The sequence below is a fragment of the Polypterus senegalus genome, chromosome 4 (genome assembly GCF_016835505.1).
Source record: "Polypterus senegalus isolate Bchr_013 chromosome 4, ASM1683550v1, whole genome shotgun sequence".
In the NCBI taxonomy this organism is placed as follows: domain Eukaryota; kingdom Metazoa; phylum Chordata; class Cladistia; order Polypteriformes; family Polypteridae; genus Polypterus; species Polypterus senegalus.
This window is the reverse complement of record NC_053157.1, coordinates 142324657-142352289: the sequence shown is the minus strand read 5'-3', so window position 1 is coordinate 142352289 and position 27633 is coordinate 142324657. Positions and strand designations below refer to the sequence as shown.

General features: G+C 39.9%; 1 protein-coding gene across 3 annotated transcripts in view; it reads left to right on the top strand.

The window, feature by feature from the left end:
* The window catches only part of LOC120527686 (gamma-aminobutyric acid receptor subunit alpha-2-like), a 377740-nt gene that overhangs the window by 163161 nt on the left and 186946 nt on the right, over window positions 1–27633 (top strand). For all 3 annotated transcript variants that reach the window (XM_039751381.1, XM_039751382.1, XM_039751383.1), the window contains exon 5: window positions 16507–16727. In XM_039751381.1, coding sequence (XP_039607315.1) covers window positions 16507–16727 — 221 coding nt within the window. The remainder of the gene's footprint in view (window positions 1–16506; window positions 16728–27633) is intronic.

The window sequence follows — 27633 nt, the reverse complement described above, 5'->3', positions numbered from 1 at the left end:
TACTGTAAGTGAACATATTTCAACCCCAATGGGTTCACATAGTTTTTCTATGTTAGGGCAAGAACAGCACAAAAAAACAATTTTCAGGGAATGATTAAAAACACATTCACTATACGCAGTCAATTAACCAGGCAAGTGGTGATTGAAAGTAACTTTTTTTATCATTTAGTGTTGAAACAACTCCAGAAACACATAATAGCAAAGTACTGGACATGCTGTTAGTTGCACCTTATTTAAAAAACACATTACAATATTATTCACCTCAGAAGATAATGTTTCCCTGAAATTATTAACCTACTGAAACCAGTAATATGTTACATGCTGTGCTAGAAGTTAATAGTGTATGTTATTAAAACAGCATGAATATGAATTTTCTTATTTAAATTTTAAGCCTATACAAGAACAACAGAATCTAATATATATGTAACTTTTCGGTTGATATCATTCCTTTCCAATGAGTCCTATAAAACAGACTGCACCTTTGGTGGTTCAGCTGCTGCAATGTTCCGACTAAATGAGTACATTTGACAGTGCATGAAGCCCTAAAGGCTCTTGTGCAAGTTGGTGAGACAAATCCGGTTTGGCATTAGCCTCAAGTTTAAAACCTGTGTGTAGAATAATAAAAAAATAACTGAAAAGTTGAACTGCAAGATTGGTGATTTTTATTTACACTTTGTGACAAACATTTTTTGTTTTTAGCTATCACAATTTAATTTCTGTTAGATTCTGAAATGCTCACTGAGATCAAGAGGTAACATTTTGAAGGGTTTTTTAATGAGTTAAGTGCAAATGAATGCTTAACCCAGGTACGACAAAGAAAACTAATAGTAAGGATTTTCGTAGATTCCAGAAATGTTTTTCCACCTATTTGAAAGCCTGATTAATACAGTTTACTGTAGATCTGTAGGGTTGAAGCCTATTTTGATATCATTTAGTATCACATCAATGTATCCTTATTAATTTAAACATGCTTTATAGGATTTTGTGGATAAAACCATAACAGTAAATATTTTAGAATTTGTGTTCTGTTTTCTATTAGTTTTCATAATATGTCAAATTTGTTCTTGCTTTTCCAGTGGACTGATAGTTAAGGTGTAAACAACAGAACACTGAATTAGTGAAATAGGTGAAACTCTTTAGAAAAACAGATTTTCTGAAATTATTTCTGAGTTCCAGACTACTAGATGATGATAGTGAGAACATTTGTTAAAAATATAGTGGCTTCACCTTTTTAAAATGCTATAGACAAATTTGGAGATGTAAGTGTTCCAAGGGTGATATTCCACATCCTAAGAGCCAACTTATGTAGCTGAGGATCAGACTGCCAAGGTCCCCGCCTTCGGCCACCACACAATTCACACTGCCCCTGACCTCCTTGGCCCCTCCTACAGGTGGTGAGCCCATGGGAAGGAGAACCCACGTTGTCTCTTTGGGCTGTGCCCGGCCGAGCCCCATGGGTGCAGGCCCAGCCACCAGGCACTCGCCATCGAGTCCCACCTCCAGGCCTGGCTTCAGAGGGGGGCCCTGGTAACCCGTGTCCGGGCAAGGGAAAACGTAGTCCAAGGTTTTTGTTCTTCATAGCAGGTTTGGTTGAACCACTTTTTCTCTCATCCCTCACCTAGGACCAGTTTGCCTTGGGTGACCCTACCAGGGGCATAAAGCATTGGGGACAGTACCCCTGGATTGGCAGACCAGGGTGGTGGCCCCCCTCTTTAAGAAAGGGGACTGGAGGGTGTGTTCCAACAACAGAGGGATCACACTCCTCAGCTTCCCTGGAAAGGTTGCATGGGAGTTTGCCCAACCAGTCTACATGTGTTTTGTGGACTTGGAAAAGGTGTTCGACCGTGTCCCTCTGGGAATGCTGTGGGGGGTGCTCTGGGAGTATGGGGTACCAGACCTTCTGATAAGGGCTGTTTGGTCGCTGTACAACCGGTGTCAGAGCTTGGTCTGCATTGCCAGCAGTAAGTCGAACCCATTACCAGTGAGAGTTGGACTCCGCCAGGGCTGCCATTTGTCACCGATTCTGTTCATAACTTTTATGGAGAGAATGTCTAAGTGAAGCCAGGGTGTTGAGGGGGTCCGGTTTGGTGGACTCAGGATTGGGTCACTGCTTTTTGCAGATGATGTTGTCCTGTTTGCTTCATCAGGCCGTGAACTCCAGCTCTCTCTGAATCGGTTCACAGCTGAGTGTGAAGCGGCTGGGATAGGAATCAGCACCTCCAAATACGAGATTTTGGTCCTCAGCAGGAAAAGGATGAAGTGCTCTCTCAGGGTTGGGAGCGAGATTCTGCCCCAAGTGGAGGAGTTCAAATATCTCGGGGTCTTGTTCACGAGTGAGAGAAGAATGGAGTGCGAGATCGACAAGCGGATCAGTGTGGCGTCCGAAGTGGTGAAAAAGGAGCTGAGCAGTAAGGCAAAGCTCTCAATTTACCAGTCAATCTATGTTCCTACCCTCACCTATGGTCATGAGCTATTGGTAGTGACCAAAAGAACGAGATCATGAATATAAGCGGCTGAAATGAGTTTCCTCCGCACGGTGTCTCGGCTTTCCCTTAAAGATAGGGTGAGAAGCTCAGCCATCCGGGAGGGGCTAAGAGTAGAGCTGCTGCTCCTCCGCATCGAGAGGAGTCAGATGAGGTGGCTCGGGCATCTGATCAGGATGCCTCCTGGACTCCTCCCTGGCGAGGTGTTCCGGGCACATCAAACCAGGAGGAGGCTCTGGGGAAGACCCAGGACACGCTGGAGGGATTATGTCTCCTGACTGGCCTGGGAATGCCTCAGGATTCCCCCAGAAGAGGTTGAAGAAGTGGCTGGGGAGAGGGAAGTCTGGGCATCCCTGCTCAAGCTGCTGCCCCTGCGACCCGACCTCAGATAAGTGGAAGAGGATGGATGGATGAATGGATGGATGTATAGATGGATGGAAGAGTTCCGAGGGAGATAGCACAGAGTCCCATGTGTAAAAATTCTTTATGCAGCAAGGATTTCTTTAGCTGAAGCTCAGAGAGGTCACCAAAAAGAACATTTCCCCATGAAAACACATATATATTTATAAATCTGGTGAATATAACACGAATCATAAGGATAAGGATGGACCAAATTGGGTAACTGGGAAAACATTAGTAATAAAGAAAAATATGAAGTGCGGTTATGAAAGCTTAACTCAGAAAAATTAAATTCTTAACATAAGTTTATGTTTTAGTTCTTTTTGCAACAGAATGAGTTGCATTTTTCATTTAAAGTACAGAAGAAATACACCACAACCCCTTGCTCTTATATCAGATGGCATACCAGTAATACAAAATCAGTTTACATATACACATTTGAAATGCCACATTAAGAAAGAAACAGGGGTGTTCTGCCCAAAATTGTGACATGGCAGAAATCCATATGAAACTTGAGTGAAGGCAGAATAAATAAGAGGTATTAGGGTCAGTTGTGTAATTTCACAAAAGTATTAAAGTATGCCACAGTAAAGAAACATTATAAAATACATTTTTGTGTTCAGCTTGTATGGTGTAAAATAAAAAGATTAGACCATTTTTGGACTAATTTTTAATAAATATCAATCTGGGTTTACAAGTGTCTGATTTTGTGCCTATTTCAAAATACTAAAACCATATTTTCTTAGTTCCTAGTATGTTACATCCCTGGCATTAATAATTGCTGTCTTATAAGAAAGATTACCATCAAAACTACCACAATGTTATTTTTGTCTATGGATATAATCTATGAAATTTTCACATTCAAATATTTACGTTACATCAAAAGCTGCGTACATTCATCGGTCCGTCTATCTGTTACTCAACACATTTTTTCCATTACAAGGTTTCAGAGTGTTGTGAATTTAAACAAGCAGGCATTTAAAATTTAACTAGCTGCAACAAGATGTTTTGCTGGCTGTGAAAAGAAGATAGTAATACTGTATAAGGTGCACAGCATGTATAGCTGTAAGTGCAAAAGAAGGATGAGAAAATGGATAATTTACACGGATGCTTACATTCTTCTGTATATACATTATAAGAGAAAGGCAAGACCACAATAAAGATTTGGGAGTACCACCCTAACTTAATATAATGAAATTAGATGTAAACAAAAGAAAACACGCAGCAATTGTGGAGATATCTTCACAGACACGAGTGCAGAACAGAACTGCCTCAGGAAGGCAGATCTTCCCATCTTAAGTCCCTCTAGCAGGAAAAGGCAGGTCCAGGTGGATGAACATCAGAAGTGACTTCAATGGTGTTAAAGCTGTCAATCATCTGGCCTGCAGAGGGAGGAAAAGAAAAGGCATTAGGATACAGCGCCATCCCCTGGAATGGTGGGGTATTACAATTACCAGAGCCCTTAAGCTGTTCCCTATGTGCATGCTTGTGAAAACATGTCACTTGTATGCTTAATAAGTATTTATGATTATTTAATCCAGTATCCATCCAGGAGTTACATTCTGTTGGACGTATTCAGCATTAATCTTTGAGATGCACCATACAGTGCATCCAGAAAGTATTCACAGCGCATCACTTTTTTCATATTGTATGTTACAGCCTTATTCCAAAATGGATTACATTTATTTTTTTCCTCAGAATTCTACACACAACACCCCATAATGACAATGTGAAAAAAGTTTACTTGAGATTTTTGAAAATTTATTAAAAATAAAAAAAATTGAGGAAGCACATGTACATAAGTATTCACAGCCTTTGGCATGAAGCTCCAAATTGAGCTCAGGTGCATTCTGTTTCCCCTGATCATCCTTGAGATGTTTCTGCAGCTTAATTGGAGTCCACCTGTGGTAAATTCAGTTAATTAGACATTATTTGGAAAGGCACACACCTGTCTATATAAGATCCCACAGTTGACAGTTCATGTCAGAGCACAAACCAAGCATGAAGTCAAAGGAATTGTCTGTAGACCTCCGAGACAGGATTGTCTGGAGGCACAAATCTAGGGAAGGTTACAGAAAAATGTCTGCTGCTTTGAAGGTCCCAATGAGCACAGTGGCCTCCATTATCCGTAAGTGGCAGAAGTTCAAAACCACCAGGACTCTTCCTAGAGCAGGCCGGCCATCTAAACTGAACGATCAGGGGAGAAGGGCCTTAGTCAGGGAGGTGACCAAGAACCTGATGGTCACTCTGTCAGAGCTCCAGAGGTCCTCTGTGAAGAGAGGAGAACCTTCCAGAAGGACAACCATCTCTGCAGCAATCCACCAATCAGGCCTGTATGGTAGAGTAGCCAGACGGAAGCTACTCCTAAGTAAAAGGCACATGGCAGCCCGCCTGGAGTTTGCCAAAAGGCACCTGAAGGACTCTTGGACCATGAGAAACAAAATTCTCTGGTCTAATGAGACTGAACTCTTTGGTGTGAATGCCAGGCGTCATGTTTGGAGAAGACTAGGTACCGCTCATCACCAGGCCAATACCATCTTTACAGTGAAGCATGGTGGTGGGAGCATCATGCTATGGGGAGGAAAAAAATGAATTTAATCCATTTTGGAATAAGGCTGTAACATAACAAAATGTTGATAAAGTGATGCGCTGTGAATAATTTCCGGATGCACTGCATATTGGAATATATTTTGTAATACATGTAATAATAAAATGCACTGCACTTTTGGGTCATTCATGTGTGCTGCTTGCGAATATATATGCAAGATTCCAGTTTATGAAATCTAAAGAGTCATCCATCATCTGTATATACATATTACAATAGCTGCTGTAAGAAGAGAGTTATGTTTGTTACAACCATGATGCATTAGATCCAGGGTCGATTTAAACATATGGGCAACTAGGGCACCAGAACCCCGGGAGCACCCACAGCAAAAACAGTAAAAAAAAAAATGCTGAACTCATGAGCAACTCAATGGCTGCATGCTTCTTTTCATGTCTGTTCACCATTTGAATCACAAAAAAATGAAAATTACACAAAAGCACACACAAAAAAAGATATGTTTCTGCTTTTTGTTCTACCTGTAGTGGCACCAGTTGAGAAAATGTAGTGGCCAGTCATCAGCTTATTGCAGGGGTCCTCCATTTGAGAAGTGCAAGCAGTCTTTTGTTTTATCTTTTGTTCACATGCAGCCTGCCTGGATGTATCTGATGATCAATCAACAAATCATTTGTATTGATTATTTCTTTACACATTTATGTTTAGCTGATGTTTAACACCACACTGTACTGAAAAGCAGCATCTGTCAAACCAGTTTACTAGAACATTTAAAGATGCCTGATGAGTGCTTCATATTGAATAATATTTCAATTTCATTGGTATAAATAATTTCAGATCTCACATAGTTATCAGTCTTTATGCAGTGATTTGCTCAGCTGTTTTCATGTAGCAATTTTTGTCCCATTCACCAGTTGCTCTTCACTTGTTTGCTCTTGTTTCCTTTTTTTGTTTTGGTTTAAAACATGGTGAAAATATCTCTAAAGAAACTGGAAGTGCAAACAGTGCTCTATTTTATTATTTTTCTGTCAAACTGCATCCACGTCTAATGGATGATTCTTTATAGCCTTCCACATTTGGAATTTACAGTGCAGTAAATTCAGTAGGCACAGTAACCATTTATTAATTCATTTGGTGTTTGTTAATTAGGGAATAGGGATGCAGAATTATTACACTCTTTTTTTCTATACAAAATCATCTCTTCTCAACAACATCAGAAAGTGCAATGATATAAGCATTTGTTATTTATGAAAGGAACATATGTAGAAAGCTATTCAAATATGTTGTAGACTATATTTTTAATGACTAATTAATCATACAATGTTGGAGGTTGGTTTTGTTCTACCTAACTGCAAAAAAGGTGGGTTAATTTCTTTTTGTTCAGTGCTCTTCTTCATTGGTATTTTTTTATGAAGATATGATTCCAAAAATTAAACAAATATTCATGTCATTACCAAGTAAATATTATGTGTAAGTATAAACTTTAGTGTCCTTTTCAAGGAAACATGATTTCTTATTGTGTGACCTATGTAGCTTGGTGTCATCAGGGTTTGCTGCCCCTGGGAGAAGAAGGCTGACGACAATTGGCTTAGTGGGTGCGATAAAAGGAAAGAAAAAAAAAGTCTAGAAATGTGGTCATGTTGCAAACTATGCTGAAATCGCTAGATTAACTTTTTAGAAAAGATGAAGCCTCAGATCCATTAGCACTTTGCATTAGTAGGAAAAAATTAACGTTAGTTTAGTCTGGTCTGAGGGGGTAATGTGGTTTTTTGAGTGTAAGTGACACAACTGCCCATTAGCAATTAGCCAACATTAGTATGTCTGAAGAAGATGGAGCCCAGGTTGCGTCTAATGTTCGTCAGTAGAACCCCTAATAGTGTCTCTGTAGACCCCGCACAGTGCAAGCAAAGGAATATCTATTAGGCAGGGGTCTTCATTTTTGAAAAAATACTTTTTGTTCTTTGTCAGTCTTCTCTTTGCTTGCTCTGCACTCTATTTAGATTCATAGATTATCCAAATTTTGTACTGGTAGCTAAAAAGCATTGTGCTTTGCATTATTCTGCTGATTCGTTATATTTTGGACAGTAAGAATTGAATACTAAAGTAATTATAATTCTTGTTGTATGTAATGTCCCTTTTCCTTGGGCATTTTGTTCACATTTTATTATCTTGCTTTAGTACATATAATTGCAAGCACGATGCACAGGCCTTATTTTGTTTGATTCAACTTTTGGGGAAAAAGAACAGCCAAAGATACTAATTTTCTGATTGTGTTTTGTAAATCATTACCAATCATGATAACAGATTCTAACACTCCCAGAAAATTGATGCAGGTGCCAGGTTTCTGCCATTTGAAAACATACTTGCTTTTAATACTGTCTGATAAAGCTTTTTTAGGTGAAATAGTAAAGTGAAGGTATGGATGCCTGGGGCACATTAGAGTCATAATTTGTCCCTGATTTGTTCATATATTAGTTTGCTCTATTATAAATTATGGACTAATGGTATTTTCCCAGTCAGGAGGTCATTGGAATGGAAGGACAGTGGAAGACTGCCTCACAAAATCAAAAATTCCCCCAATACCCTGGGTGACAGCATCCCTCTGGTATGACTTCCATTTGGTCACCCACAGGGCTACATGGGAATTATAATTGTGGTGAGCAATCTTGGTGGGGTCTGTGAGTGCCGCTAGAGGGAGCTGCTGGAGACAGGCTGTCCTCTGACAAAGAGGTCCCACCTGACTTGGAAATTGTTTCTAGGGAGCAACCTTGTTACACTAGAAGTTCTCTCTTGTTCAGGTTAAAAAGGAGTGCTTCACCGTCCCCAGGTGAGTCAGAATTGGGAGTTGAGTTGGGCAAAGCTCTCTTGGGAGGTGTGGAGGAGAAAATAAAAGACAAAGAATTATTGGTATTTCTGAAAGAAATGAGGAGAACTGTTTAAAACAGAAGTCTTAAAAGAAGGTACTTATTTAATAAAAACAAAACGTTTTACTTAACCTGGAACAGTGCTTGTAGTAATTGTGTCAAAGGTTTGTGGCTCTGAGACACCCCTTATATGCCATACTGGTGTTATTGGATGTCTTGGTCAGGAAGTTTGCTTTTGTTTAAGATTACAGATTTTGTTATTTAAATAATGCCAGTAGCATTTGAGACAGTGGCCAATAGTAAAAGATATATTTTTTATATTTTTTCTACTTTTCTAAGTTTTAAAAGTTCATAATTATTCAGATGGGTGATTGGGCTAATGACAGATGCATTGTATCAGATATGTGATGCCTTGGTTAAATTAAATTTTACATCGACTACAAAGTTTAGTATTTATAGTTGAAAAGTTTAAAAATATTATCTGTAAATATGTTTTCGTTGTTTTTGATTAATGAGTATAAAGCTGAGAGTTTCAAATTATATTGATTATAATAGGGTTTTGTTTACAAATAAGAAGATAAAGAATTTAATTACTATAAATTAACTTTTATAAAGTAATGTCGCAGTTAAAACAAAATGCTTATCCACTTTACTAAACTAGGTATGTGCATAATTCTTTACTGATTAAACAAAAAGCATAATGAGATGTAATGATATTCAAAGAACTATTGAGTGCCATGGAAACCGATGAAGTTATCATGGAATATGGATGCTGTATTGTTTTAAATAAAGTAGAGGGCTTTGCCCCCTGCTCACTTTGCTCCTTCGTATGTGGATTTCACTTTCACCAAACAACAAAACTTTTAATTCTCATGGATAGGCCTCTTGTTTTGGAAGAAACACTACTTTTCCCTGATGGCAACACGAAGTAGATGATCTACAAGTCACCAACTTAAAGTTTAAAGCCAAACAATATCTGCATACTTCTGTCATATAACCTATGTCCATATATTCAGTCTCTTTTCGCTTTTACCTTTTTGTCAATATTGCATTAAATTTTGATTCCGTGTTTGGAATTACATCGTGACATTGCAACGTATAATTGCCTGTGAGTGAATATTGTTTCTTTCTCTCTACACGAACTGTGTCTGACAATAGCATTCACACCAATGAGAAATAATTTAACCGTGTGCGTGGTTGTAAATGTTTTAGATGTGGGCAGGACTTTTCCAAATCTCTTTGCATAAAGTCGTGTCTCACAGGTCTTGAAATTTTCTCTCGCAGGATTTCACTTTCACCAAACAACAAATCTTTTAATTCTCGCGGATAAGCCTCTTCATTCGGCAACGCTAATTAGACGATCTACAAGAATCCGACTTAAAGTTTAAATCTGAACAATATAGTCAATCTCTTTTTGCTGTTCCATTATTTCACAGAGTAATAATTTCCATTTGTTTATGCAAATGCGATCTTTACTATCATTTTTTTGAGACCTTTGAATTTTCATATTTCCATTACCTCTATCCTGCTCTGCATGTGTATTGCGCCAACGTTTTTGAATACTTTACGACGTTCTACTTTGTCATCTACTCTTTGTCTTTTATTACTGACACTGGGCATGGTTAAATCTCTTGGCACAATGTCTCGTCTCGCGGGACGTGAAAATGTCTCTCTGAGAAAGTCATGTCTCGTCCCTCTTCCCAAGATTTTTTATTATAATAGAGAGGTGTCTTGTTAGTTTTACACTTTACATCAAATGTGAATGTCATTTTTTTTAACAAAACTGTTTTAAGTCATTACATGAAGGGAATATTTTCTTCTGTTAACATGATTCATATATATAATATACAGTTATTGGTTTACATACATACAACCATTACATTAGAAAAGCTTTAAAATAAAAAAAAATCAAATAGACTGTTATATATTAAAGATTAATAATGTATTTTAAATGGTAGGTTTACTCAGGCATTTATATGTTTTAAAAGCAGCTGGAAAATAAAAATTAAACACAAAGAATAAAACCACTCGGATATAAAAGGGCACAAACATTTTCAGTGTGTACACCCTTTATAAGAATAATTAAAAATAAATGTAAGCTGAACTACTATGCAGCAGATGTTGAATAACTTCTACCCTGAATACATTTTTGGAGTTGTGCCACTTCACCTACAGAATGAGGTGCTGTATATTGAGAATATCTACAGGTTGTTTATGTGAGAGTTTATGTCCATTTAATTAGTCAACTAAGCCCAGCACAATAACATTTTCTGAGTAGAGTAGACATAAAACAGTTCAATTGCACAAACAAACTAGTTGAATATTAGATAGTAAGTATTGGACTTTCTTTTCAAGATTCAAAAGAATTCTGGACTAGTCTGCCACATCATTCATTCACTGTACTTATTTGTCTTGCCACTTATTTTCCTTAATACTATTCTCTTGATTCTCAAACCAGTCTTTTTTGCTGGAATGTGGCTGTTTTCGTGACATATGCTCTCCATCTATATGTTTAGTCTGGTTCATTTCTTCCTGCCCTTAAGCCTTCAAAAAGAGTTTGAAATAAGTACACTTGACACATCTGTTCCTAACCACCATTTCAAATCATCCAGATATATAATATATCCTATATATATATATATATATATATATATATAAACTGTGGAGTACCTATTAGAGTGCTTTGGTTCTTTAGCTAATCTATAGTACTGTATTTGATTTCCAGCAAGTATAGGCACGAATCAAAGCATTGAAATTGAAATTGCTAAATGTCACATTTTAAAGGGACAAATTTTAGAACATCATTTATGTTCTGGGCAGAAAAGAAAAGAGCTAAGCATTAGAACAACTTGGTCTTCCCATGGATAGCAAATTCTTTCACATGAGCGTTGATACTTTGAGTTTGCATTTCTTTGTCATTTAAGTAACTGAATTTATTTATCTATACATTTATATTTATTTTATATTATAATAATGATAATAAATTTGGTAAATGTAAGATTTAAACGTGTATAATAAAAATTAATATTCTCCTACTGTCTTATATACTTCTGTCTTGTGTAATATAAGTAACAAAAATAAAACATGACCCTTTAAGTTGATCTTAATTAGAAGAATGGCATGAACATGACTACAGTATAAATTGGAAATATTGCCACTGCACCTGAAAAGACTGACACACTATGATATTTAAACACACTGTTAATTACACTCTCTGCCTTCAAAACAGCATCTAATGGCATTAATCATATTTGCGTGTCTGAGACATGAAACTCTCTTACAATGCTTATTTTAGAGCATGCTCAGGGCCCTGTATGTGTCTTCTTAAAGATAGTAAAACCAAAATAAATAACAGAATGTGTCCAAGTTTCCTGAAAGTGGTTTAATCAATAAAAATTCAAAGTTTGAAAAATTACACCTTGTGATCTAAGTGAACCACCAACTCATTATGGAGACAGACAGTGCTTGCAGCTTTGACTATCTTAAAACACTACATCTTCTACTCTATTGTACTGTCATTCAGTATTAGCTATTAGGTTGAATTATCATCACAGTGTTGCTTATGGAAAATGTTCAACATTTTGCTGTCAAAGAATATAGGAACACCTACATACACCACTATGTACAGTATACCTCAACTTAATATCATGAATTCTAGAGGGTCAGAAATACTAACACAAAGATTGCCAGGTCACAGTTTTAGAGTCCTATCATATCTTTGAAAACCTGATATTCTCAGATGCTACAACATGGAAAAAGAAATTATTTGAAACTGGAGCTCATCAAATGAGCCAGAAAGTATATGTTAATGTTGTAAAACTTCCAACCTATAGCTATTATTATACAATTATTGCACCTGATTCTTTTTGATGGACTCTCTAGCTCTTATTAGAGTTGACTTCTTTGCATTATCAGCACACTTCTATGTTTAGATATAGTTGTCTTAGTATCGCCTCAACAAAAATTATATCTTAAATAATGGTAATGTTAGTGGCGACAGTATCGTTGATAAGAAGAATAAGGCAGCCCTTGAAATTTTTCAAACATATGAATAAACCTAAACACAGAAAAAGGAATGGTTTCCTGAATTCATTACACCAGTGATAAGGGGAGCTTGTGAAAATTTGATTGGCATCTTAGAAACACGGTATATGGGCTTGTATAAAAACTGGTGTATCTTCTTGGAAACAAAATTATGCAGAAGAGGCAAACAAGAAAGGGTAAATGGCAACAACATCCAAAAGAAAGTTAAGAAAAGTACAGTTTTTAAGGCCTGTGTTTAATTTCACTCAGTCTGGATTTTCTTAATTTCAGCTGATTGTGCAGTTACTCCAAAATAGGTGAAGGAAATAGATTGTATTAATTAACCATTTACACACATTATCATTTTTGCTGTATAATTTCAAATACTGCACAAATGATGCAAGGTTAATTTTAAGATGGTAAGAAAGTAGATTATCACCAGTTTGAAAGAACCTCACATCACCTCCTCTTCACACCTTAACTTTGTTTTCCTAGAGCAAAGCTATTTTGAATAAGACAAGCATAACATTCATAGTAGAAAAACTGAACTTTGCAAAGTAAAGCAGGTTGTAGGTTGACATCACATTACAGAAATGTTAAGGATACATGCTTCTGTTGTATGTAATATATCAGAACGTTAAGAAAAATAATGAATATGTTAAACCTTATAGTTTATTTATTCTTTGAAATGTTTATTAAGTATTAAGTTGTCAAATTCCAAAATTATTTTTCTTATGACAGATATTGAAATGCAAAATCAGAATACATTTTACTTTCATTTTTACTTTACTTTTATATGATTATATTTTATTTTATGTAATCTCATCAATTATGATTTTTTTATGATATAAATATTTTCTGTAGAAGAGAGGCAATCTGCCAATCAGTAAAAAGTTAGTCTTAAAAATGCTGGCCTTGCACAGAATATACTATACATTTTCTGATATATGGGCAGATGACTAAAAGACATTTCTCTGTTATCCAAGACTTATTTCCTTGAAAGCAAAATGTTCTTTCAACATTTTCGTAAGTTAGAAAGTGAAATGTATGTTCCCATTTCTTTATAACTAGACAATTCAAAATTTACATAATTTTGTTATAGAGTCAAGATTGATATCTGGGAAAGATGGTTAAGAACTTGTTGTTCTATTTTTGTGGCTGCCTATGACTCTGCTCCAGATTAGGAAGAATGAATGTAGAAATATTATTTCTTCAGTGTTATTGGGAAATGTATCACTAGTATTTCATTAATAGCTTTAATTTATTGTTAATGAATTGGCATACCATGTAGGGTAGAATGGTTAGATGGAAAAATTTACTGTTTTATCTTGTTTTATCAAATCAACTGTGACATTTACCTAATACGAAAGGTATAAAGTAACCTCTCAAGTTCTTTTCTTAATGAGGGAATAAGGCAATATGTCAAAACCAGGTATATAACAGTTGTCTGTTATCTTTTATGTCTCTCACTATCACTGTGTTGTTCCCCATGTATTTAACACTTGTGTAATCTAATGCCAGTCTGATTGCAGACCGGGATTGTTTTTACTTCCAATCTTTTATTTCATGAGTTTCTCCTCTTGTCTGCGTGGGTTTCCTCTGGGTGCTCCGGTTTCCTCCCACAGTCTAAAGACATGCAGGTTAGGTGCATTGAAGATCCTAAATTGTCCCTAGTGTGTGATTGGTGTGTGTGTGTGTGTGCGCACTGAGGTGTGCTGGTACCCTGTCCAGGATTTGTTCCTGCCTTGCACTCTGTGTTGACTGGGATTGGCTATGGCAGACCTCCGTGACCTTGTGTTAGGATACAGCGGGTTAGGAAATGACTGACTGACTGAGTTTTATTTCAACCTGAATTTACCACCAATATACTGTAGGGCTTCACAAGAGTGTTCACAAGTGCCCTTCACAGACATCAGCTAGACAAGGAATGGACAATATAGCTTCTCAGTTAAGTAAATAGAAATTAAAGATGTTGATTTAAGCTTTCATTTCAAAATTATATTTATTGGCATCAAAACCAACAGCAGCAAATGTAAGTCAATAAAAACAGTTATACAACCTGCTGGGTGGGTTCATGCAATGTTAATTTAGTTCCAGATGGTCCAGTTTCTTAGTTACATATTATATATCCTTAATTGAACAATGAAACCCCTCCTCGAACTGCCACTTTATCATGGTGGAGGAGTTTGCGTTTCCCAATGATACTAGGAGCTCTGTTGTCTGAGGCTTTATGCCCCTGGTAGGGCCACCCAAGGCAAACTGGTCCTAGGTGAGGGATGAGTCAAAGAGCGGTTCAGTAGACCTTCTATGTTGAATAAAAAATTTGGACAGCGTTTTCCCTCATCTGGACACGGGTCACTGGCGCCCCCCTCTGGAACCAGGCCTGGAGGTGGGGCTCAATGGCGAGCACATGGTGGCCGGGCCTGCACCCATGGGGCTCGGCCGGGCACAGCCTGAAAAGGCAATGTGGCTCCACCTTCCCATGGGCTCACCACCTATGGGAGGGGCCAAGGAGGCCGGGTGCAGTGTGAGTTGGGTGGTGGCCGAAAGCGGGGACCTTGGCAGTCCAATCCACGACTACAGAAGCTGACTCTTGGGATGTGGAATGTCACCTCTCTGAAGGGGAAGGAGCCTGAGCTAGTGCACAAGGTTGAGAGGTTCTGGCTAGATATAGTCGGGCTCACCTCGACGCACAGCATGGACTCTGGAACCAATCTCCTTGAGAGGGGCTGGACTCTCTACCACTCTGGAAATGCCCCTGGTGAGAGGCGCCGAGCGGGTGTGGGCATACTTATTGCCCCCCGACTTGGATGCTGTACATTGGGGTTTATCCCGGTGGACGAGAGGGTAGCCTCCCCCCGCCTTCGGGTGGGGGAATGGGTCCTAACTGTTGTTTGTGCATATGGTCCTCAGCCGGAAAAGGGTGGAGTGCCCTCTCAGGGTTGGAGGTGAGATCCTGCCCCAAGTGCAGGAGTTCAAGTATCTCAAGGTCTTGTTTACGAGTGAGGGAAGAATGGAGTGTGAGATCGACAGGCGGATCGGTGCGGCATCCACAGTGATGCATGCTCTGGATCGGTCTGTCGTGGTGAAAAAGGAGCTGAATCATAAAGCAAAGCTCTCAATTTACCAGTTGATCTACGTTCCTACCCTCACCTATGGTCATGAGCTATGGGTAGTGACCGAAAGAACGAGATTGCGAATACAAGCGGCTGAAATGAGTTACCTCTGCAGGGTGTCTGGGCTTTCCCTTAAAGATAGGATGAGAAGCTCAGTTGTCCGGGAGGAGCTCAGAGTAGAGCCGCTGCTCCTCCGCATCGAGAGGAGTCAGATGAGGTGGCTCGGGCATCTGATCAGGATGCCTCCTGGATGTCTCCCTGGCGAGGTGTTCCGGTCCTGTCCAACTGGGAGGAGGCCCCAGGGAAGACCCAGGACATGCTGGAGGGACTATGTCTCCCGGCTGGCCTGGGAACTCCTTGGGATTCTCCCGGAAGAGCTAGAATAAGTGGCCGGGGAGAGTGAAGTCTGGGCATCTCTGCTCAAGCTGCTGCCCCATGACCTGACCTCGGATAAGCGGAAGAAGATGGATAGATGGATGGATGGATGAACAATGAAAAGAAAACATTTTTAGTTTTTTTGTTTCTGGAGAGAAATCTGCTTGGTAAGTGTCCAGCAGCTAAGCAGCATAAAAATGTCTATGAAAGTGTCAGAGGCTTCTCTCAAAGTGTCGATTTCAGCAAATAAACTGAGCTCTTTACAAATGTTTCAGAAAAGCAGCACTTCCCTTCTTCGCACCCAAAATGTGCACCCATCTAATACTTTTTTCTTAGCAGAGCTTACACATTTCTCAAAAGACTTTTGTTATTGAATCATTATCAAAAAGGCAAGTTTTTTTTCTAATGGGAGTCAAAAGCTGTACTTTCTCACTAAGTGAAATACTCTAAATCCTGCTTTGCCTTTCAGCATTTCCATTATACACTACACTTATGTTGACCATGACAAGACTTTCAAGCTAAGGCCTATTGTGATCTGCCAGCTGCAAAGATACAGCTAGCATTTAGTTGTGTGTGGTCACCATCTTGTTCATGAAAGCAGTTAATGTAATGCTACTATGACTGATTTTTTCATTTACAGGATATGTTTTTAACAGTAATCTAATATCTACTTTGACTTCTTTTGACAGGAATACACAATAGATGTCTTCTTTAGACAAAGCTGGAAAGATGAAAGATTAAAATTTAAAGGACCTATGAACATTCTTCGACTAAACAACTTGATGGCCAGTAAAATTTGGACTCCCGATACTTTTTTTCATAATGGGAAGAAGTCTGTGGCCCACAATATGACAATGCCTAATAAACTGCTCAGAATTCAAGATGATGGGACACTTTTATATACTATGAGGTAAATATTATTTTACTGTTTAGTTTAAATATGTCTAAACTACAATCTGAAAAAAAAACCGTTGCAGCAATTTAGTTAATTAAAAAATATAACCTAATATTTTGCATAAAATTTAACATATATAATAGATCATTATAATTGTTATTTTAAAGGCAACATTGTGAAATGATTATCTGTTATGGTAAAAAGATATAACATGTACAAAAGTAGAATCTTCATTTTCCAACTGGAAACCTCAGTAAATACTGTTGCACCTTTATGGATTCCAGTCACTGTGAGAATAAAGAATGTCAAAAATGCCTTCAATTTTATTTTGGCCTGATATCATTTACAGAATATTTTAAGCATATACTGTAAGCAGTTATCCTTCCCTGTGGTAATAGTAGTAGTAGTATCAACTCTCTTTGTTGTTGATTTGTATGTACCATACTTAATAAATTATAGCTTCATGTTCTCAAAGTTGTTTGGATTTTATAAAAAATGCATAACTGCATATTATGAATTCTTCATTACTGTCTTGTCAGCCTTATATCAATTCTGTCATCATTTTTAATAAACTAAAATGCTATGATTCTTTATTAGGTGATGCAATTAATTTGATATGTCATGTTTTATTTCACTATTAACTAAAAGTTACATTTAAACAGTTTTCTGAGCACCATTTATTTTGAGTGAAACAGAACTGATCCTTAATACAGATAGTGCTATGGGAAATATTATCTTCTACATTCTTATTCAGTTTCATCTGGAAGGTGTTTTGTGCATGAAAGATAAGTGCATTAAAAAAAAAAAAAGATTGTAGCCTAAATTAGAATAGTCCATCTCCAGTCTTTGAGGTACACTGAGACTTCTATTTTTTCACTAGCATGGCTGTCAAACTGAATCAAGTGATGCATTCACACTTCACTAGCACTAACCACTTAAAGGAGACATGCTTTGAATACAGAACATTATAATGTCAATACTGACAAAGAAGTAGAAGAACAAACCTATGTTATGCTTGTTTTCATTAATCCAAATTAGGTTCAATAATATATTAAGACAGCTTGTCATATACAGTAGTGAAGAGAAACCAGAGATAAGCTTTTAAAATAAATAAGTAAATTCCCACTTACTAAAAATTTACTTAGAGTATTTTATAGAAATTTCAGAAATGCCATTAATTTAGAAAAATTGTATTCAAAAAGTAACAATTTTCCTTTGTCTTATATTATGAGGTAAAGAAAAACAACTGCATAGCAAACCAAGAAAAGCAAATAACTTTGATGCACATAGTCGGACTTTCTATTATGACTTTTCCTAATTATGTTGTATTTGGAAAATGTCTTCATTCAAAGTGATTTCCTGCACAAGGCTAATCTATATTAAAATTGTTTCATATATTGTTAAATTTAAATATACTTCAACTAATCCTTCCTTTATTAACCCCTTAAGGACACATGATGAAATGTCATTTATATTTCCTAAATTTAAAGTAGGTCATCTCACATTTTACTTTCTAGACTTGCTATGTTGCCTCCTGGTAAACTGTAGGTGTATGTGGTACTGCAAATTCATGAAATGTCAGTATTCACTGATTTATTTCTCCTATTTAATTCTACAACTTCATAGCTGCAAAACCCCTCCTCCTAGTCACCGTATACTGGAGAATAGAATAACCAGTTTCAGAAAATATACCGTTTTTAGAAAAGAAAAATATCATGAAAAAATACATGCAAAAATATGCTTGTTGTAGCACAAAAAGCTTAGGAAATTTATTTTATTTTGTTTATGGTGGTATTTTAATTTTAAAAATAAAAAAATTGGTAACAGTAAATAAAGAACACAGTACATTCTTAACTTTATTTACTCTGTATTAAAGGTATTGCTATGCATCTCCAATGGACACCATATACATATGTGTACATTATATGCTAGTGGCATACGTACCATTCCCAAATTTGCTTAATTCAATGCAGGGTATTGATGGGGTCAGTACAGTCCCTGAAGCATCAAACTTCAGGAGCAAGCTAGGAACCAAGTCCCCAGTTGATAGTTGAGCCTTCTCACTCACCCATGTAAGTGGACCTTACAAAAAACTGAGGACTCTTGGTTCCCCTTTTATCAACAAGAACATTTTTTTCTATAGCACATTTTCATACAAGGAATGTAGCTCAAGGTGCTTTACACAATATAAAAGAAGTGTTACAAGAGAAAAAACAGCCAGTTAGATATAGATATATATATATATATATATATATATATATATATATATATATATATATATATATATATATATAAATAAATAATATATAAAAAATAAATTATAAAGACTCAGTATGCACTTACATAACACAAATATACTAGCAGTAGAATCCTAATTTGAAGATAAGTTTATTAAGTTCATTAAAATAAGTCTGATCTTTGGTCACATGGCCAGGGAGGTGAGAAGAAAACAAAAAAAACTCCAGGGGTGAGATGCTGGAGAAAAAAGCAAAATCTGCAGAGTTTCTAGGCCAAAAGATCTCCCAGTCCCCACTGAGCTTTCTACATAACTTAAAGGTACTAAAGTCAGTCTTATTATTTATTAATATCAATATTAATTAATTTGATGCATTTGGTCACGTAGACAGAGTATCTTCTTTCATTTCATCATTACAAGTGGCTGTACAGTACTGTAATCAGGTGGTGATGGCCACAGGGAAACTGAAAAAAAAAACAGGGATTAATAATGATAGCACATCAATGAAGTATATGTTGTAGCAATGCATATATAATCTGTTAGAAAAAAAATAATTAAGAAAAGGACAACCTGAAAAAATGGGTTTTTAATAGTTTTTTTTTAATTAATCAGTGGTATTACTGGTAAAGTGTTCCACGTTTTTGATGCATAACAACAATAAGCCACCTCACCACTTGTTTTATACTTAGCTCTCAGTATAATAAGCAAACCAGTGTTAGACGATCTAAGGTTACGACTGGGAATAAAGGAGGGAGGCAAGATTATTTAGAGCTCTGTATACCATTAACAGTATTTTAAAATATATTATAAAGGACACAGGTAACCAATGTAACAATGCTAAAATCAGGGAGATGTATTCAGACTTTCTTGTGCTGGATAAGATTCTTCAAGCTGCAGCATTTTGAGGTAACTCCAACCAGTTGCTGTCTTTCTTAGGTAGCACTATTAAGAGAGCATTACAGTAATCTAGTCAACTAAAAACAAAAATGCACATTAATTTTTCAGCGCCTTGCAATGGTATAAGAGGTGTAATGTTTGCAATATATCTCATGCAGTTCTAGTTATATAGTTAATGTGTGATTTAAAGTTCATGATCATAACACACTTCTTAACTTCAGCCTTGACTTTGAAAGCCAAGGGGTCGATTTTATTTCTAACATCTTCAATCTTTCCATTTTCCCCCAACAACTAAAATTTCTGTTTTTTCCTTATTTAGCTTGAGAAAATTACTTTTCATCCATTCAGTACAAAAATACAGACATTGGATCAATGGGCACAGACAGTCAGTGTCATCAGGTTCTATAGACAAGTAAATCTGTATATTGTCTGCATAACTATGGTAGCATACCTTGTGTTTCGAGGAAATCTGGCCTAATGGAAGCATGTAAATTGAAAATAATAGTGGGCCCCATATGAAGTATCATGGATCCTTCAGCTACAATCACCATAACTAACAAAAATGTCCTGTGTGTTAAATGAGACTAAAACTAATTTAGGGCAGTACCAGATAGACTAACCCATTGGCTGGGCGATTAATAAGAACACTGTAGTCTGTGGTGTTGAATACTGCACTCAATTCTAAAAGAATGAGAATAGATATATTGCCTCCATTAGCATTAACCCATAGGTCATTAACTACTTTAACCAATGTAGTCTCTGTACTGTAATTTAGTCTAAAACCTGAGTGAAACTTATCAAGAATGGTGTGCTTATTCAAACTATTATTTAACTGATTAAAAACTGCATTTTCGGCAATATACTGTATATCGGTTAACCAGTTATCTGCATTCAGGACAATAGTTACTCAGACTCAAGTTCATGACCGTTCATTTCCGTATCTCATTCATTTTTGTTATTCGTGTTGTTTGTTATATGTTACAAGGGCAAGGGAGGGTTTGTTATATTCATATAGGTTGTTGTCACGTTGTTGCTTTGGTGGAGGGATATATATATATATATATACTAGCAAAATACCCACGCTTCGCAGCTGCGAAGTAGTGCCCTAAAAGTTTTATTAAGAAGAAAATTAAACCTTTTTAAACTGAGGGAAAATATACCAATAATTATTTGTTAAGGATCTCTTTGTATACCACATTTTGAGTTTGGCCCTCCGGTTGTAATATGACCAAGCTGTGTGCTGATCTTACTCTAAAGCATGCAATGTACAGTTGGCCATGTGAAAAGTAATCTTGTCTCAAATCTCACAGCTTGGATTGCTGCTGTAATAATCGGTTTGAGTTTCATGGTTTGTTTCAATTACGACAGTATTTGTAGGACTTGTGTTGAAGTGACATTCAGCATCTGTCAAGCATTGTAAGTATACAACCAGTTTCATCGATAACTTCACATCCAGCTTTTGAGAGTTTAAACATTCATAAACATCAAAGTGTCCACTACTGAAATCGGCACCTGTGAATCTAAGATGTTTAAGAGGCATTGGCGGTTGTCCAAGGTGTAAAATATTTGGCCATTTCAGTACACGAACAATTCAGCGGCAGCCATCAACTCACATGCAGATGCATAGGTGAAGGGCTTAAGCATTTAACTCTTATAGTGCTCCTGTGTAGTATAATTACTGTATCTCCTGTACCATCAGTCCACACCTTGAACCTGTCCCAGTCATTCAATACATAAGACACAACGTTCCTCCGGATATCAAGAGTGAGTCTGATATGGCCGTGCAATATGTATCAAAGAGAATGGAAAAGGTAGGTGCCATCTCCGGGCATGGAAACCACTCGGTAAGTGACAGTTGTTTGATCAATGGTGATCACCTCGATAGACATGTTAATGCGGGTACAGTTGGAATGATAAAGGAAATGGGTATCTGAACAATGTACAGTAAGTCTAAAATACCTACACAATAACTATAATCGTAATAAATGAACAATAAAACGGCGGAGAAGCCGTGGATTAACTAAAAAGGCTGTAGTTATCAGCAGGGAGACGTGAATCCCGTGGCAAAGCAAGGAAGGGAATGTAGAGACTGGAGCGACGGATAGCCTTATATAGGAAGGCAGCCAACAACGTGGGAGGCATTGGGATGAGGGACCCAACGCCGCCTCACACGGTGACCGAGCTGCAGGCTATGGACATATATATGTACGTAAGTAGGATTCAGTTAGCGTTGGGAACCCGCGTACCAAATTTCTTGAAGATGGGCCCATAAGTAACAAAGACTGTTGAAAAGTTCAATATGGCGGCCCACAGTGGCATCATACCACCGAAATAAGTACCAAATTTCAGCCTTCTATCTACATGGGAAGTTGGAGAATTTCTGACGTTAGAAAATTCAATATGGCGGCTGACAGTGGCGTCATACCACTGAAAAACGTACGTACATTGGTTTCGGTTAGCGCAGGGAAGCCGCCTACCAAATTTCGTGAAGATGGGGCCATGAATAAGAAAGCTCAACATGGCGGACGTTGTCGACCGTTATCGACCGTTATGACCGTTACGTGTATAATTTCGAAATGAAACCTGCTTAACTTTTGTAAGTAAGCTGTAAGGAATAAGCCTGCCAAATTTCAGCCTTCTACCTACACGGGAAGTTGGAGAATTAGTGATGAGTCAGTGAGTGAGTGAGTCAGTCAGTGAGGGCTTTGCCTTTTATTAGTATAGATTGTGGCATCCGGCCGGGGCTGGAGCCCGGCCTGGATGCCCAGAAGGACCAGGGGAGGGCTTGTACCTCCTCCAGACTGCGAGGGGGCAACCGCCCTGGTTACGTTGGGGGCCACGGGTAGAGGGCTTGGAAGCCCAGCCCTGTAGGGACCCGTGGCCACCGCCAGGAGGCGCCCCGGTGCCTGAACAACCCTGGAAGAAGACAAGGGACACCCAGAGGGCTTCCGGGTGCACAGCCGGCACTTCCGCCACACTGGGGTGTGTCTGCGGAGGAGTGCCGGGAAGCAGCTGGAGCCCATCCGGGTTCCTATTTAAGGGGCCTCCTCCCTTCAGTCGAGAGTGGAAGTCGGGTGGAAGAGAGACGAAGCTGGAGAGAGAGGACTGCAGGCGGCCAGGAAGGCACAAAGGACTGTGAGGCCTGGATTGAGGGGGATTGGTGCTGGAGGCACTGGGGTTTGTGTGCACGTAAATAAGTTGTAAATATTGAAAATAAACATTTGTTGGGTGCAAAAGCGATGTCCGTTTGTCTGTGTCTGGGCCAGCGTTCACAGTGGCGTAGCCGGCAGGATGGTCCACCTGGGTCGAGGTGGGGACCTGCGTTAAAGGAAAATCATTCTGTGGACGGCCCAGCGCAGCAGTGGACCCCACACACTCGCCGCGGGAGCGGCACGTGCACAATCCCGCAGGAGCAGTTTACCCCTTGGACTGGCGCCGGACCGCAGAATGGCCATCCCCGGGTGCGGAGGAAGGAGAACGGGCATTGCCAGAGTGCAGCAGGCCCCGAAAGTCTCTCTGTCAGGATGGACGGCCAGGCCGGCGTGGCGACACAGAAGGCCACACCGAGTCAGGGGCCTCAGAGTGACGGGATCCGGGAGGTGAGTGCCCTGCTCTGCAGTAAACGGCCCTTCGGGGTTGAACTTACCTTGTTTCCCACAGGAGGGACTATCCGGATGCGTGTCTGTGGCAGGAGCACGCTGGGCCACGGGCTGTTGGCAGCGCGAGGGTGGCAGCGGAGGAGGCTGCGAAATCGGAGCCGCTGCAGCTCAAAGAATCGCAGCAGCTGCGAGGCTGCCAGGAGGCACGCCACCGCACCCAGAGAAGGGGAGACAAGATGGCTGCGGGCCGGAGGTCAAGCCCGCTGACAGACACTGGATTGGCAGGTGTGTCTTGTGTGCCCGCCAATGACGGTACAGAGGCGGGAAAAAGGAATGCCAGTCTCGTGCCGGGAAGAGACCCTATTGGGCCAGAGGGAGTGGCCCACAGGAGGCAGACAACGGGTGCGACTGATGGACAGGTAAGCCCACCGACGTCTGTCTTCCTGTTTTCGCCGGTGGCTCTGCGCGAGCCGGAGGAGTCCCTTCGGCCCACAGAGTCGCCTTTCTTACAGATGTGTAGTGCTCTCGCCGTCCAGCTGGAGAATCTGAAGGGGAAGGCGGTCACGTCTTCGGAGACGCCGGGTGGACCGGAGGAACGCCGCGTCGCTAGAGCCTTTGGCCGGCAGAGTACGGCGGGGTAGGTAAGTCATGCCCTCCCCGTACAGCATGAGGGAGGATTCGCTGAAAACGGCCTTGACGATAATAAGAGTAACCGGCAGCAAGTAGGCGATCCTCCAACAGCGGACACACGGCGGTTCAGGCTGCACGGGAAGCGAGGAGACAGAGATCGCATGGGCTGGCAGGACAGGGGCGGATGAGTGTCCTGGGTCCTAGCGCCCTGTGCTCCAAGCTCGCGGCAGTCTCCTGCCGCTCTGCAGGGACGCAGACGGGGCTGGGTTTGAGCTTTCATCATGCTCAGACCCAGACCGTCAGTGCGTCCAAAAGGAAAAGGAGGAACCGAGGGGTTAATGCCGGTTCCTCCAATAGGATGGGACGTGTCGCTGGGTGTGCGCGTCCGGTGAAGGGCCGTCCTCTGCGGAGGCAGAGGGAAACCCCTGGGCGAGTGGAGGAGCCGCCTGCGAGAGCAGTCCCGCCAACGACGAATGGACAGGCATGGAACCTGCGGCAGAGGAGCCAGACAGGCAAGTCGCGGGCTGTCGGTAGGGGGGGAGGGTGCTGCCGATACAGAAACCGGTGGGACACTCGGTGCGAGTGTCCAGGCAGTGCTTCTGGCCCTCCCTTTTGTCTTTCCACAGGACCGAAGCCCCGACGAGCACTGGGACCGACGCCGTTAGGAACCTGCCCTCCTGGAACGGGCCGCTCCGCGGGAGGACTCCTCACCGGAGAGCGGATGGTGCTGGCGGGGACGGTGGAGGCGAGGGTGGCGCAGACCAGAGGGGTGCGTTGGCCGCGGAGGGGGTGCCGAAGTAGGGTATCCCAGGGTGCCGTGATGGACCCAGGGTACGTAGTAGGACCCACTCTGGGTACGTGCTGCCCTCTTGGGAAGTGCCGCTCGGACCGACATGTCTTCACTGGCTGTGGGGCACTGTGGAGGAGGACCGGAGGAGGGCTTGTCCCTTCTCCAGACCGCGAGGGGGCGACCGCCCTGGTTACGTTGGGGGCCATGGGGAGAGGGCTTGGAAGCCCAGCCCTGTAGGGACCCGTGGCCACCGCCAGGCAGCACCCCGGTGCCTGAACAACCCTGAAGCCCAACACTTCTGCCACACCATGAAGTGCTGGGGGGAAGAAGACAGGGGACACCCGGAGGGCTTCCGGGTGCACAGCCGGCACTTCCGTCACTCTAGGGCGTGTCTGCGGAGGAGTGCCGGGAAGCAGCTGGAGCCCATCCGGGTTCCTATTTAAGGGGCCGCCTCCCTTCAGTCGAGAGCGGAAGTCGGGTGGAAGAGAGACGGAGCTGGAGAGAGAGGACTGGAGGCGGCCAGGAAGGCACAAAGGACTGTGAGGCCTGGATTGAGGGGGATTGGTGCTGGAGGCACTGGGCTTTGTGTGCATGTAAATAACTTGTAAATATTGTAAATAAACGTGTGTTGGGTGCAAAAGCGATGTCTGTCTGTCTGTCTGTGTCCGGGACAGCGTTCACTATATATATATATATAAAATATATATATATATATATATATATATATATATATACATATATATATATATATATATATATGTATTTGTTTTGCTATTCTGTTTCATTTAATACAATTTATCAGTTTAAGTTTACATATCTGCTTTTCTTTTGTGCTTATTTTATTTACACCGTCGATTGTGGGGAAAAGTTTAATTTGTTAAAGGTACGGCTTGATAATTAAATCCCAACCTCAGTAATTTATCCAGGCCATAGGTCTTGGAGGTGGAGCTGCCAGCCGGGTAAGGGGTCGGCCGTTACAAATTCTCTATCAATCAGATTAGATTGGACACCTTCTCTTTTATCATTGCAGATCAGTTTAAATATCTAGGCATAAACATCACAAGTAAATATAAAGCTCTTTTTCAACAAAATTTTGCTGTCTGCATGGACAAAATTAAACAGGACGTGTGTTCTGATCTCACTATTACATCGTAATAGATATTCAGGCAGCTAAACTCCTCCCTTCATTAATATGAAGACCCGGAGACTGACTTGACGCAAGGTGTACAAATTTCCAGTTTATTAATAGAGCAGGTGTGAAACTACAAGTAAAGAAATATAATATTTAGTATGCAAACAGTTTGATAACAGATTTAAACTATAAGTAGCAGTACAGAGTGGTAACATTTTACAAATATAAACTTACCGGCTATGCTACCATAGGATTAAACAGGCAGGATGAACTTCTTTCTATGTGTTTGTGGCAGATACGCTACCTACATCGGGAACGCCCTACTCTAATGCGGCTTAGGAAGGACAAACGTTACAAAGCGTGCATCTCTGAACACAACAACCGCTCACAAATGGAAATGGTCAATAATTAAGCACATTACCCTTCCCAACAAACATGACAATGTGCATAGATCGTCTACCCTCCATCTTACTTTAGCAGGGAGAATTAACACTGTCAAGATGAATATCCACCTTAAGCTTCTGTTTATATTTCAAAACATCCCCATATACTTTAACAAATATTTTTTTAACAAATTAGATTTAATGATAATCTTATTTATTTGGAATTCTAAATATTCACACATCAAACAGGGCACCCCTACAATGACCTAAATCTGAACGCGGCATGGCTCTGCCTAGTTTTCAGTTTTATTACTGGGTGCCAGACATACAAGTTATAAAAGCCTGGACACTGACACAAACAGATGAACACACACAAGCTTGGTCTTCAATAAAAATGAACTCCTGCAATACCTCTTTATATTACTTGCTTTGTACACCAGTAAACACAAGGTATTGTCAATATACTAACAACCTAATTGTCCTTCATTCACTCAGAATATGGAACCAATGCAGGAAGCACTTCAAGTTAGAGAATATTTTATCTGTGGCACCCCTACATGACTACTACCTTTTTCCACCCTCTCAAATTTACACAGTTTTAATGTTTGAAAAAAATATGGGATTAAATAATTTAGAGATTTGTATATGAATAATGTCTTTGCATCCTTTGAACAAGTACACTCTAAGTTTAGTTTCCCATCAACACAATTTTTCCATTACTTCCGAATTGGAAACTTTGCTATACAAAGTCTGTCCAGTTTTCCTCACCTTTCATCTATTTCCATTCCAGAAGAGATAATGATTAGTCTTGGGGTCTCAGACAGCATTTCTATAATATCTAAAAACATTTTAAAGTCCCTTCCTTTTAAACATCCCAAAGTACAGTGGGAAAAGGATCTCTTACTCAACATTTCAGAAAAAGAGTGGAAGGCAGCCATGCACAGAATTCACTCCAGCTCCATATGTGCAAAGCATTCAGTTATTTAACCTAACATTTTTTATCGAGCACATCTATCTTGTTTTAAATTATACAAAGTGTTTCCAGGGCAAGATCCAACCTGTGAACATTGCATTTGTGGATGAAGGTTCGAGGCAAACAACAGGCAGACAGCCAATATAAAATAAAAAGCAATTTCTTTATTCTTGGCGGCAGAGAGACCACTTCAGCCCTGTCAGGTAGGATCACTGACAGTCACCAGCAATAGCCCAATCTTGGGGGGGTGAGTTTCCTTTTTATAACAGAAATGTTTACAT